The sequence below is a fragment of the Thalassophryne amazonica genome, chromosome 11 (assembly GCF_902500255.1).
Source record: "Thalassophryne amazonica chromosome 11, fThaAma1.1, whole genome shotgun sequence".
Classification (NCBI taxonomy): domain Eukaryota; kingdom Metazoa; phylum Chordata; class Actinopteri; order Batrachoidiformes; family Batrachoididae; genus Thalassophryne; species Thalassophryne amazonica.
This window is the reverse complement of record NC_047113.1, coordinates 31,089,293-31,102,326: the sequence shown is the minus strand read 5'-3', so window position 1 is coordinate 31,102,326 and position 13,034 is coordinate 31,089,293. Positions and strand designations below refer to the sequence as shown.

Genomic DNA, 13,034 nt, shown 5'->3' with positions numbered 1-13,034 from the left:
GAAATCAATTACTGCGTGAAAGGAAGAAGAGATAAAGCAATGACCTGGATTCGCAAACATGGCACATTGTCATACAAGTGACTTTGTCAGATATACGCACGAACCCGTTACCTGAGCTCATAAAAAAACTCAAGGTTATGTGCTTGACAGACAAGGTGAACTGCAGTGGAATCCGTGTCGAGTTCAGACGACTCTGCGTCTATACTTCTTGTCTTTCTCAAAGTAACAACACAGGACAGATAACCTCACTAACTGCGCCTCAAGGGCACAGCCGAACCATTATAGTTCGCACAATATGGCGTATACGCGGGTGGATGGGGGTGGGGTGCTGTCCATTATTGATGAAAAATGGCAAATGGTCGGTTTTGGGGAGACAGGAAAGGACATCGAGTGAGGAGAGGAGCAAGGAGAAGGAGGGGGGCAAGGACATGGCTGGACTGAGACGTGGGCCGCCTGTAGATTGGCCAATTTGAATGCGAGGAGAGAGGAAGGGAGAGAGAGCGAGAGGGAGGGAGATGTGGTTTCATATTTGTCGAGCAGTGATAAGGTGGGGGGGTGGGGGGTGGGGTGGATTCACGGAGGCCATTGTTTTTTGTTTTTGTAATTCCAATAGGCGGAGAAGCGGTGCGTAAATGTGTGCGTAATGGTCACTGTCGTCTCCAAGGCGCGCAGACGAGGAAATGTCAGCGCGGTCTCTGCTCCATAAAACCTCTGACCACGAGAAGGACTTGGAGGTCACGATGATTGTTCTGCCTCGAGCAGGAGAAAGTGTCCTTGCTGACGTTAATTGCTTCACCCACGGGTGCCCCTCCCCTCCCCACACGAACATTTCACTGCCACATTAAATTTCACAGACAAACTCCTCGGCCTTTAACGAAGCGGGCGCGCGTGGATGATGAATTGAAGGTGAAACCAGACTTTAAACTCACATTCGAGCATGAAGAACGCGCACGACAGGTACGTGCGCGCATGCATAGGCGTGCTCTCACAGCAGCAAGGACTGCAAACTTCCCAAGGCTCCCTGCGAAACTTTTAATTAAAAAACATGCTCGAGGAACATTAGGCAAATATTAATGCAAAAATGATGCATAAACCCACAAAACAATGACGTGTGTAATTTTCTTAATTTCCTCCCTGGCACAGTTTCCTTTGAAGATAAAATCTTGTTTGGTTTCGTCCCGGTGGGATTCTAATTGGTTTTGTGCACACTTGGCGTTGAGTGTATTTTATATACCGATTCTAATAATAAACGCTTACGACGCATTTTTTTTTCTTGTTAACAACTTGGATTCCAACAAGAGTCCCAGCCGGAGTAAACAGCGCTTGGTTGCCCTCCTCTGCACCTCCTGCTGCGCCGCGAAGGATAAAAGCAAAAGTGACAGGCGAGTCGTTGCTGTAAAACCACATTCAGTCTTTTAAAACTACGTTCCCTCCAACAGCCACAGGGCGGCAGCCACGATCCATCACAAATTCAATATTCCCAGTAAAGAAACTTGTTATCGAAACCTCTCATTTTTGAAAAAAAAATGTTATTTTCCAAGTATTTATTGCTTTAAGCCATATTTTTTTTTTCTTTTTCTGCAGCTGAAGCAGCCAAATACAGACTGGACTCTGACAAAGAATCAGAACTCCTCCATTAAGAGGTAGCAACTGCAGTAAATTCCACGTGGCACTTTTCGTGATGGAATCACGGACTAATAGATTAATTAACTTTTCGTGACGCCATCACGACGAAAGCAAACCACATATAACAAGAGCAATCAGAGATTTCTGATGTCTGCCAGTCCAGATCCCGATCATCTCCAAAATTAAGTGGTCTGTGGTGCAAATTTAGTGAGAATCTATGAAGTAGTTTTGAAGTAATCCTTCAAAGCCTATAAAAAAGGAAAATCTTGATCCAGAATCTGGATCTGGATCACCTCCCATATTTTATGGAGTTTTCCATGGCTTAATATGTAACAGTGGTGAAAATTTGGTAAGAATCCATGAAGTAGTTTTGACATAATCCTTCAAAGCCTATATAAAGTGAAACTTCATCCAGAATCTGGATCCAGATCCGGATCATCTCCAAAGTTTAATAGAGTCTTCCATGGCATAATATGTATCTGTGTTGAAAATTTCGTCAAAATTCGTCCAGTAGTTTTGACGTGATCTTGTTAACAGTAATCCTTCAAAGCATAAAAGTGCAACTTGATCCAGAATCCAGATCCGGATTCGGATCACCTCCAAAATTTAATGGATTCTTCCATGGCCTAATATCTATCTGTGGTGAACAGTTTGTCAAAATCCATGCTGTAGTTTTGATGTAGTCTTGCTAACAGTCAGACAGACAGACAGACAGACAAATAAATAAATAAATAAATAAACGCCAATGATTTTATTACACCCTTGGTGGACATAATAATTATTCCTAGTTAGATCTACCTCTTTGGATTTAGGTCCTTGTAGTGTGCAGCTGGTCAATAAGTCAGTTATTATATGGGTGTATTACATGAATCAGTTTGATGTGATCACAGACTGGCAGCTTTCTCTTTTGCAGTTACAACTCTATCAACATGGATGGCACATTAATGCATAAGACCATGCATGCAGATCCAGAAAACTATGTCACCTCCATGGGACCTGGACAGTACTGGACCTGGGGCACTCACATGAAAGGGATGAAAGGTAAGAGAGGTCAAATGCACCTGAAACAGGCTGTCAGTTCAACTTAATCCTGTCACCTGAAGTCCCCCAAGCACAACACATGCTGTCACACTCCACACTTGGCTGGGTGCTTTTGGAAGAGTTGGTGTTCAGTAACTTTTTATTAGTCTGTCAACATTTCAGGCATAGATCATTTTTGCACTGAATAAGCAGGGTATTGTCTTCACTGGCCTGTGTGTGTGTGTGTGTGTGTGTGTGTGTGTGTGTGTGTGTGTGTGTGTGTGTGTGTGTGTGTGTGTGTGTGTGTGTGTGTGTGTGTGTGTGTGTGTGTGTGTGTGTGTGTGTGTGTGTGTGTGTGTGTGTGTGTGTGTGTGTGTGTGTGTGTGTGTGTGTGTGTGTATACATCTGTAACTTGGAACTGACTAGAAATATTTCCTTCAAATGTAGTGGGAATGTTACTTGGATAGATATTTAGAGGTGTTTAGTTTTGGTGTAGTTTGGTCAAAGGTCAAGGAAAAAGATGTTCCTAAAAACATTTTTTGTGGGATATCTCAACAACAAAGACACCTAGATGGATGATTTGAAGCATATATTGATCAGCAAATACTTGTTGAGTGATTAGTTTGAATGGCTTTCACAATGAAGTCATGCAGATGTGATATGGTACATAGTCAAAACACCCTTACAGGCAAACAGTAACATCAAACATCAGGCAAACATCATGGTGTGTTGAGTATTATGTTTTTGTCATTAACCTGCCACACATCATGCACATTGTCCAAGTCCACCCAGGTGAAAATGGGTACGTGTCTGGGGAAGTAACCTGTGATGTATTGGTGTCCCATCTAGGGGACTGTTGTAGACTCTCATTTGTTTCATGCTAGTCCAGGAATGACCACTAGGGACTCAGGCCCAGAGACAAGAGTTAAGAGTTCTGTGAATTCTAAAACAAGTCATTTCAGACCCAAATTAAATTTTCAGCAGAAGAACCTTTACATGCTTAATCATCTGAATATAGAACTTTGGGGATATCTTACATAAAACACCATCTATATCTAAGTGTAAAAGGTAGAATAAAAATAACCTTTCAGACATTATGACCCCTTTAATTTGATTGTCTGATTCTTTTTTTTTTATTTTTTTTATACAGATTATAAAATGTCTCCTTCTGCTAGTGGGGCACCATCTCGCCCATGGTCTCCCCGATGCACACCACCACCACAGCAACAGCAGCCTTCACTTCCTTCCCATCCTCACCCTCACCCACCACCAGACTACCACCACAACGTGTACATCCCTGGGACACCATCAGGCTTTTGCACCCTGAGGCCTGCAGTGCAGAAAAGTGAGCTAGACGTCCACAACTCCTTCTCAACCTTCGGAAAGAAACGACGTCTTCAGATGTCCCCCCAGGGAGAGGCTGTGAGGATAAATAATGACTTGTACAATGACTGATTTTCAAATGGACTGCTACAAGGCATGATTAAAGTGATGGATAATCTCATATGACTATTGAGAATGAGCCTATTTGGTATATAAATGAATGAACTTGTAATGTAAGTGGGGTGAAAAATACGAGGAACATGCAGCTCACTGAATGACAGAAATAATGAAAAAAAGATGAAAGGAAATGACAATTCATTTAATTTGACATGTCACTGCAACCTGGTTAATCCGTCAGCCTCATTATTATTAATATTGTTTTTATTATTTAGACAATCAAATGGGAGTTATGGTTGGTGCATCCAAATAATAATAATAATAAAAAAACATTACTGTAAACATCCTTTGCACACATTTTGAATTTATATTTTTCAGTTTTAAGGAGACAAAAAAGTTATTTGTATATTTGTTTGCTACTGGAGGTTGTGTGAGTAATGAAGAGTAGTAGTTTTCGTATATATGCAAGCTGCAAATGTCATGGAAAACTGTAAAAAACAAAACAAAACAGGGGAAGCTTTCCCTACACGTGTACTGTATACATTTATGAAAATAAAATATTTTTTCCATATGGTCTTCTGAATGTCTCCTGAATAAGTGGTCTCCCTCAGCACATAAGATCATACAATCTATGGCTGTAATCCTGTTGTGGGGAGAAGAATAAAAGAGAAACTCAAAGGCATTTAAATGTAAGTTTGTGAGATCTGTGTTTAATTAGCTCTAGTCAATTTTTCTGGTGTGCAAAAGGTTCAACAGCTCCCCTCTCAGGGTTGGAAAGCTTTTTGCCTTGGTAAGCTGTTTTTAGCACAGTGAGGAATAAACACACTAAAATGCTAACATATGCTAATTGGAGTGCTTGCATTTCCATTTGCCCGCAGAGAATAGTCGGGTTCATTAACTGAACAAACAGAACCTCATCTCTCGAAATATCACTTTAATTAAGACAGCGAGCGTGAACACAAGCATCAGGGAGGAAGCGGGGCTCAGCTCCAAATACCACACCTGAATGTGAGCTGAAGGGCCCCTGGCTTCTCTCTGTGCCCTTTTAAAATCTTGCTTCTCAGGGATTTAGTTCCTGCCATCAACACTCCAGAGCTGGCCAGTGGCTAAATTAGCTGGGTAATTAGGTCATCATATGTGGCTCAGATCGAAATTAATTCTCTTAATAAGAAATGAGTGTCCACAGAGAGAATTGTGGAGGAGCAGGGTACCCTCGTCTGCAGCAAGGGAGTCCACAGGGAGGACTGCCGGGCCAGAACATATTTAGGTCAGCTCGTCTGACTTTCAATTAAAGCACTAAAAAGGAGTGCTGTTCCTAAAATTCAAGGTTGGGATTTACTTTTGAGATCAAATATATTCAGGAAGAAGTGTGAACACACAAGGGATGAATCATTTCACAGAAAATCCTCCAGTCTCAAGCTTCAGTCATATGACACACAAATAAGACAGTCTTGCTCATCACAGGTTTAAATATAGGAAATAGGAAACAGAATGTGACCTTTTGACCTCTTAAAATAGGTCAAGGTTAGCCATGATTGAACTTGTCCAAGGTCTGTGTTACAAGAATGGTTCCTGTGAATTTGAAGACGCTGGCAGTAATAGGACTGGACTTATGCTGAGCACAGACAGACGGACAGGCGCAAAGTCTGGCCTTGGGTAAAAATGATGGACATTCACATTCGAAGCTGTCCGTGGTGCTGAAATGTTTTTGACCTTTTCATCTGTAATATTTTAAGGTGTCCAGCAGAGGGCGCGTCGATACCTTCCAATCAACAAAGATTGCTTGTCACACAGACAAATACACAGAAAAAAGGTCATTTTTACCCACATACGTATATCTAATACCCTGATTACAAGTAATTGCATAACATCATTACATATCCTCCAAAGATTGATCAATCATATGGAAGCAATCCCTGCACGATTTCACTAAATTTCACCACTGTGATCATATAAAATATCCCAAACAACATACTTATATGCCTTTATTTCCCCTCATGGTGTGAGAGAAATAGCAATCTATTAGTTTTAAGCTACTAAAACATAAAAAAAAAACCCCTTCAAAATCAAATGTATTGAGGCTTTTAGTATTTATGGCAGTCAAATATAACGTGGTGGCCAAGTGGTTAATGCGCTTGGTTTCAGTGCAGAAGGTTCCGGGTTCAAATCCCACCCCTGCCACATTTCTCCATGTAATGTGGAGTTGCGTCAGGAAGGGCATCCGGCGTAAAACCTGTGCCAATTCAACATGCAGATCTACCTTGGATTTGCTGTGGCGACCCCGAATGCAAACAAGGGAGCAGCCGAAGGGACTTACTATATAAAATTGCTATAAGTCAATAGAGTCATCTCAGGGAAGATTTCTAAGGAAATTGTTTTTTTAGACAAACCAATGGACTGATAAAATGCCCTAACGTAAACATGTGGTGCACGTTCTAACACTAGTGATGTAATAGCCTTTATTCGCCTGCAGAGGGCACCATTGTATAAGATTTACTGAACAGAGTTTTTAGGTGCTCTGTGTAATTGGAGATTATAAAGAATTAAAACAAAACTGAAAAAAAATCTAATTAGAAAATCTGGTGGAAAAAAAGACAACACTGAGAGCAAACGTGACACTGAGAGGAGTAAGGATGCACTGGTTTCACACAATTACAAATGGTTTAAAAAAAATCACAGTATTCTTCCACATGAATTGATGCTTTACTTACGCTAAACGACTTATAGATATAGCATTTGCTCAATTAACATTCCCAATATAAGGTGCAATGTGTATGCCTTTATAAGAGCAGAACGTGTAATCCCAAAGCACTGTGTGTTTGTGTTTGTGTGTGTGTGTGTGTGTGTGTGTGTGGGGGGGGGGGGGGGGGGGGGGGGGGTATTGCCAGCCCAGATTCATTGGCCCAATTTTTGAATGCCTTTGACAGGCGAACTAAGACTCCTTAGTAGCTGAACGACAAACACAATGTAATGATTTAAAGCAATGATGACGACAACTGTACATGTGCAGTGGAACAGAAACAGCAAGATTTATACGGGGTGTGAAGAGTCCATGATGAGAGTCCCCCTGGACATGGCACCAGTCCATCACAGGTTACTCACCCAGCCAAAACCAGCACCCATTTACAGCTGGATGGAGTGGGACAGATAAGATGTGTTGTGCAAACATACAGAAAGGTAGCCTGAACCAAACACCTGAAATCAAATCCTCAACTCAGTCTCATGTCTATGTGTTCACACAACTATGAAGAGTATGTGTATTTCAGGTTGTGGGGTGGATTTATTGAATGGGTTGGATAAAGAAGTGCAGAGAAGCACAAATATACAGTGCCTTGAAAAAGTAGTCAGCCCCTTGGGATTTTACAGATTTTAATTTGTTTATGCCATTTCATATTCAAAAAGCAATTCAGGCTTCTTGATACTAAAATTTCTAAAATGAGCCTCCTTAAACTCAAGGCAGATCTCTACAACTTGATATAAATTAAATAAAAATACCAAAGCCAAGATGATGGGTTGCAGAAGTAATGCTCCCCTTTGGAAACACGTAAATAATCCTTTTTATTGCCAGTTTTCTTCAGACAATTCAGGGGATGGATACGTTGACATTTCCAAAATATGTCTTGGACTTAAATTGCATCGGTCTTTAAGAAATACAAACAGTATGATACTGTATGATGAATCTGTCTGGAGGAGGCAGTTCTCAAAAACTAAGTAACTGTGCAAGAAGGAGATGAGGGATCAAAATGAGATGAAAGCCACCAAGACACCCAGAAAAAGTTATAGGCTTCAGTGGCTATGATTGGAGAAACTGTGCACAATGCAAGTTTTGCATTTTGTATCCCCAGTTATACAGCTTCATGATGAAGTGGTACAGAGGAGGATTTTCTTAAAAGGAAGACTTGAAAGTTCAGCTACAGTTTGCCAGAGGGCACATCTGAGATGCAAGCATAGATTTGATCTATTTTGTTGAAGGAAACTCTGTCTCTGTTCCACTCCACTATGAAGCTGAGAGTGGTGATGCAAAATACAAATATCTTGGATTTACGTAATTAAGTTGTCATCTATTTTAATGTATGGTATAAACTCCCCACTGAGAATGGGGAGTTTATAAATGTTTACTTTTTCTTACTCCTTTTCAAGCATTGGTTGCTGGTTGGCATATTTTTCTTGTGGATTATTATTATTATTATTTCTTTTCTTCAGTCAAAATAAATGCAGTTAATTAATTAATTCGTGTTGGTAGTCCAACTCTTTTACCACAGAGCCACCTGCTCTGCATATGCCAAATGGGATTTGCTTATACTTTTAGTTTGTCAGCTTTCACTGAAATCAAATCTGAGGGCTAAATGTCACTGCAAATCACATATCTGAAATAAATTAACTGACCTGGTTGTGAATTGCATATATCGTATCGTATCATATCATATCATATCATATCATATTGTAGCGGGAGGACGGTCCTGGGTCCTGATTGAAAAGACGTTCCCGCTAGTTTGGCTAACGGGGAATTCCCCTTTGGCTGACCTGGTAGAGAAATGGTCTTTAGTGCGAGCCGTCTGGGTTCGATCCCACCACCAGGCCACAAAGGTCCTGCAGTCACAAACATCATATCATATTGTGTTGTGTCATGTCATGTCATATTGCATATTGTATTGTATTCTATCGACACGTCTCTGTCATGTTCCTGCCCATGATGGGTTCATGTTCTGAATTTTCTGTGTTTTATTTATATTATATCAGATTGCCATGGTCATGCTTCAACTATGATTGGTTTTGTTTCCTTTTGTCTTTGTGTATCTTTTCTTTGCCATGTATTTAGTTTTGCTTTGTTTATTATTTGCTTTCACTCTTGGTCTCTTATACTGCTTTAGTCTTAGTTTCATTCTGTTTATCACATTAATTATATTATGCTTTAGTCGCAGGGTTTTGTTATTATTTATCTTCAGTGTTGCTGATCTGATTATGTTCCATTTGTTATTTATTGCATTTTCTGTTTATCAGTTATCTTTTATTGATTGCATTATTCTGTAGTCACCAGGTTTGTTTATTCTCTATTTATCAGTAGTTTATTTTGCTCTTCTCAGTTGTGGTTGCTTAGTTTGTTGCCTGTCATTGTTGTTCTGCATTCTGTCCATGGTTTATGATTTATCTTTGTTTTCAGTTTTTGCCCTTCTTATTTGATTGCCCCTGCACCAGCCCTTGTGTCTTGTCTCTCACTATTACTCTTTTGCTCTGTTTTCATCCACCTCCGCTCTTGCACCTGTTCACATATCTTTGTCTCTTTCATCACTCTACTCAATTTTCCTGCCTTCACTATCTTGCCCCTTGCTTATCTTTGTACACTAGTCATGCCCCCTTCCAGAACTTTCACTGACACCTGCATCTTGTTTCACTAATCACACCACCAGTTATTTAAGCCCTCACAGTCTCACAGCTCACTGCCAGATCGTCGACTTCGTGTTACTTTCCAGCCGCCATCCCGTGCTTAGTTTTGTTCTGTTGTCCTGTCGGTATTTTGACCTCGAGTTTGTCTTGCCTCTGATTGCCCTTACGCTGTGTATTTTGACTTGTGCTTGTTTTTTGACTATGCCTCAGTCTCTCGTCTGACTGCTACCTCTGCCACGCTGCTGGACCACACATATACCAACCACCTGCCTGTTAAACCAATTTTTTTAACTCTATCAGTCATGTGAGTTTGCAGTTGTGTCCATACAGTTTGTGCCACGCCTGATAGTCTCTGTCATCATCAGTATTGCAAATCCCACATGGTGATGATAGAGAAGTCACAGAAGGTGCAAAAGAGCAACAAAGTGAAATATTTCGGACTGACACATATTAGTTGTTGTGATTTTGGTTTTTAATCGATCTCAATCCCATTGTTGTTTCCACTAAATTTTAACTTGCATTCACTCAGTGCTGAAATTAATATTCTGCTTTTTATTAGAGGCCAAAATATAGCCATTGGGTAATGTGAAGGCCTTGCATCCAGCCATCTGTCCGTCCATCTGTCTTTGCTCAGTATAAGTCCAGTCCTATTACTGCCAGGGTCTTCAAATTCACAGGGAACATTCTTGGGACACAGACTTTGGACAAGTTCAAAGATGGCTAACCGTCATCACATTTTGTTTCCTATTTTTTAATTTAACCAGGTTATTCCCATTGCAATCTCTTTTTCAAGGGAGACCTGGACAATTATAAAGCTTCCAATTCATCTAACTTTCATGTCTTTAAATGTGGGAGAAAGCCAGAGCACCCGCAGGAAACTCACACAAACATGGGGAGAACATGCAAACGCCACATAGAAAGGCCACAGGTGGGAATTGATCCCATGACCTACTTTCTTTGAAGCAACAGTGCTAACCACTAATTCACTGTGCTGCCCAGTGTTGAATGAATGAATATTTTTATGCTCATATGGTTGAGGGGATTTTAGCATTGCATTATATTACAGTCTTTGAAGTCTAAAATGTTTGAGTGCACTCTGTGTAGCTCTGTGTGAAATGAAGCTCTTATTATTTATTTATTTATCTGAAGTTTTGAATGTGGTAACCGAATGAGTTTTGTGTAATTCAGTGAGAAAATCTTGTACTTAATATTTATTTATTCATTTTCTATACCACCAACCCCAATCAAAGGTCATGGGATCTTGGAACCTATCCCAACAGCCATAGAGCAAGAGGCAAAGTAGACCACGGACAGAACACCAGTTCATTACAGGGCCACATGCAGACAGATAAACACATTCAGAGTTAGAACGGACCCATTTAAATGGGGGAGAACATACAAACTCCACACAGAAAGGACCAGGTGAGAAGCGATCCAACCTTCATGCTGTGGGCAACAGTGCTAACCACAAAGCCATGTTTACTTATGTATTTTACTTTTTTGTGGGACCAGGTAGCAATGTTTCGACATTTTATATTTGATTTTCCACTGAGCCTCTGTTAATTTAAATAAATAAATAAATAAATAAATAAATAAATAAATAAATAATAACAGTGTAGGGGTGGTGGCCAAGTGGTTAGTGCACTTGGTTTTGGTTGCAGAAGGTTCCCGGTTTCAAATCCCTCCCCTGCCACATTTCTCCATGTAATGTGGAGTTGTGTCAGGAAGGGCATCTGACGTAAAACTTGTGCCAATTCAACATGCAGATTCACCTCGGATTTACTGTGGCAACCCCAAGTGCAAACAAGGGAGCTGCTGAAGAAACTTACTACTACTACTAATAATAATAACAGTAATAATACCCAAACACTTCACTGATGTTAATTTGGCTGAACTGTTTGCAAATACTGTATCATCTTGAGTTTGTTGTGAAATTATTACCAATATGCAAAGCAATTCAAGATGAATATTCAGCTGTGAGTCTTTACATTCTGTCAACTTTCTCCCCTATACATATGCAGACAAATGTTTACATCCATCCTGATGAAAAACTTTCAAACCCTGATGAAAAACTTTCAAACTCATTTTTCCTCTACTGCACATATTCCCATTTATCAAACAATGTTTGTGAAGCTACTTGTAATGTCTAAGAGTCAAGTACTTTATTTCCATAAACTGTTATTTAAAATAACAGATGTGACACAGATTTATTTCAGTTTGCTTTTATTTTGGTCAGATTTTCATCACAGAATATGTACACCAAGATGAATGCCTCTTTAAACTGCTCAACAGAATCCAGAAGTTAGTGGAGATGCTTGAACGAATGCTGAATGATATAATATGCAGTTAATTAGGGAACTTCAGTTGGATTTACAATATAAAGTGACCTGTAGAACCACTGCTGCTGTGTTTCAGAGTATGAAAAAAGTTTGAATTAAACCAAGGCTTTTACTACAAAATTATGGATTTTCATGTAAAATTATGGATTTCCAGTAAGTCATACTTGTTTTCGGTGGAGGCTGGCCTCCGCCAGGGCTGCGCCTTATCACCAATCTGTTTGTGATATTCATGGACAGGATACCGAGGCATTAGTCTGGGGGAGGAGGATTTTCAGTTTGGTGGGCTCAGGGTCTCATCACTGCTTTTGCAGATGATGTGATCCTATTGGCTTCATCGGCCGGTGACCTCCAACACTCACTGGATCGGTTCACTGCCGAGTGTGAAGTGGCTGGGATGAGGATCAGCCCCTCTAAATCTGAGGCCATGATTTCTCAGCAGAAAACCGATGGATTGCCTACTCTGGGTAGGGAATATGGCCTTGCCCCAAGTGAAGGAAATTCAAGTACTTTGGGTTCTTGTTCATGAGTGAGGGGACAATGGAGTGAGATTGGGCTGGAGAAATCAGTGGCAGCAGGGAATGATTGCATTCACTTCGCTGTACTGTTGTAATTGAAAGAGAGGCTTGAGGCCCAAAAGACAAAGCCTCTTGATCTACTGGTCAATAGGATGTGTTGGGTCATGACCAAAAGAACTAGATCGTGGGTAAAGTGCTGGCCGAAATGGGCTGCCTCAGGGGGTGGGTGTTGTCTCTCAGAGATTAGGGTGAGAAGTTTGGTCATCCGTGGGGAGCTCGGAGTAGATTCGCTGTTTCTTCGTGTTGAAAGGAGCCAGCTGAGGTGGTTCGGGAATCTGGGCGCTTCCCAAGGGAGGTGTTCCAGGCACGTCCATTGGGGGGGAGACCTCGGGGACGACCCAGGACTAAGTGGAGAGATTATATCTCCACACTAGCCTGGGAATGCCTCGGGATCCCCCAGTCAGAGGTGGTCAATGTGGCACGGGAAAGGGAAGTCTGGGGTCCCCTGCTGGAGCTGTTGCCCCCGTGACCCGAACCCGGAAAAAGCGGTGAAGGTGAGTGATAAGTGAGGTTCCTCATTAGGATCCATCTAAAATCACTCATGATACCACAAGCAACTGTCTACCATTATTCAAATAATGAATGTCCATGAGGGTAATGGTAAGAATATTTCATGAGGTGAAAGATGACATGAATGAAAAAAAACATT

At 40.9% G+C, this 13,034-nt stretch overlaps 1 protein-coding gene across 1 annotated transcript in view; it reads left to right on the top strand.

Annotated features, from left to right (window-relative positions):
• The window catches only part of LOC117519654, a 68,745-nt gene that overhangs the window by 3,168 nt on the left and 52,543 nt on the right, over nt 1–13,034 (top strand). The window contains 3 exon segments of the mRNA XM_034180927.1: nt 1,585–1,643; nt 2,540–2,667; nt 3,797–4,096. Coding sequence (XP_034036818.1) covers nt 1,585–1,643; nt 2,540–2,667; nt 3,797–4,096 — 487 coding nt within the window.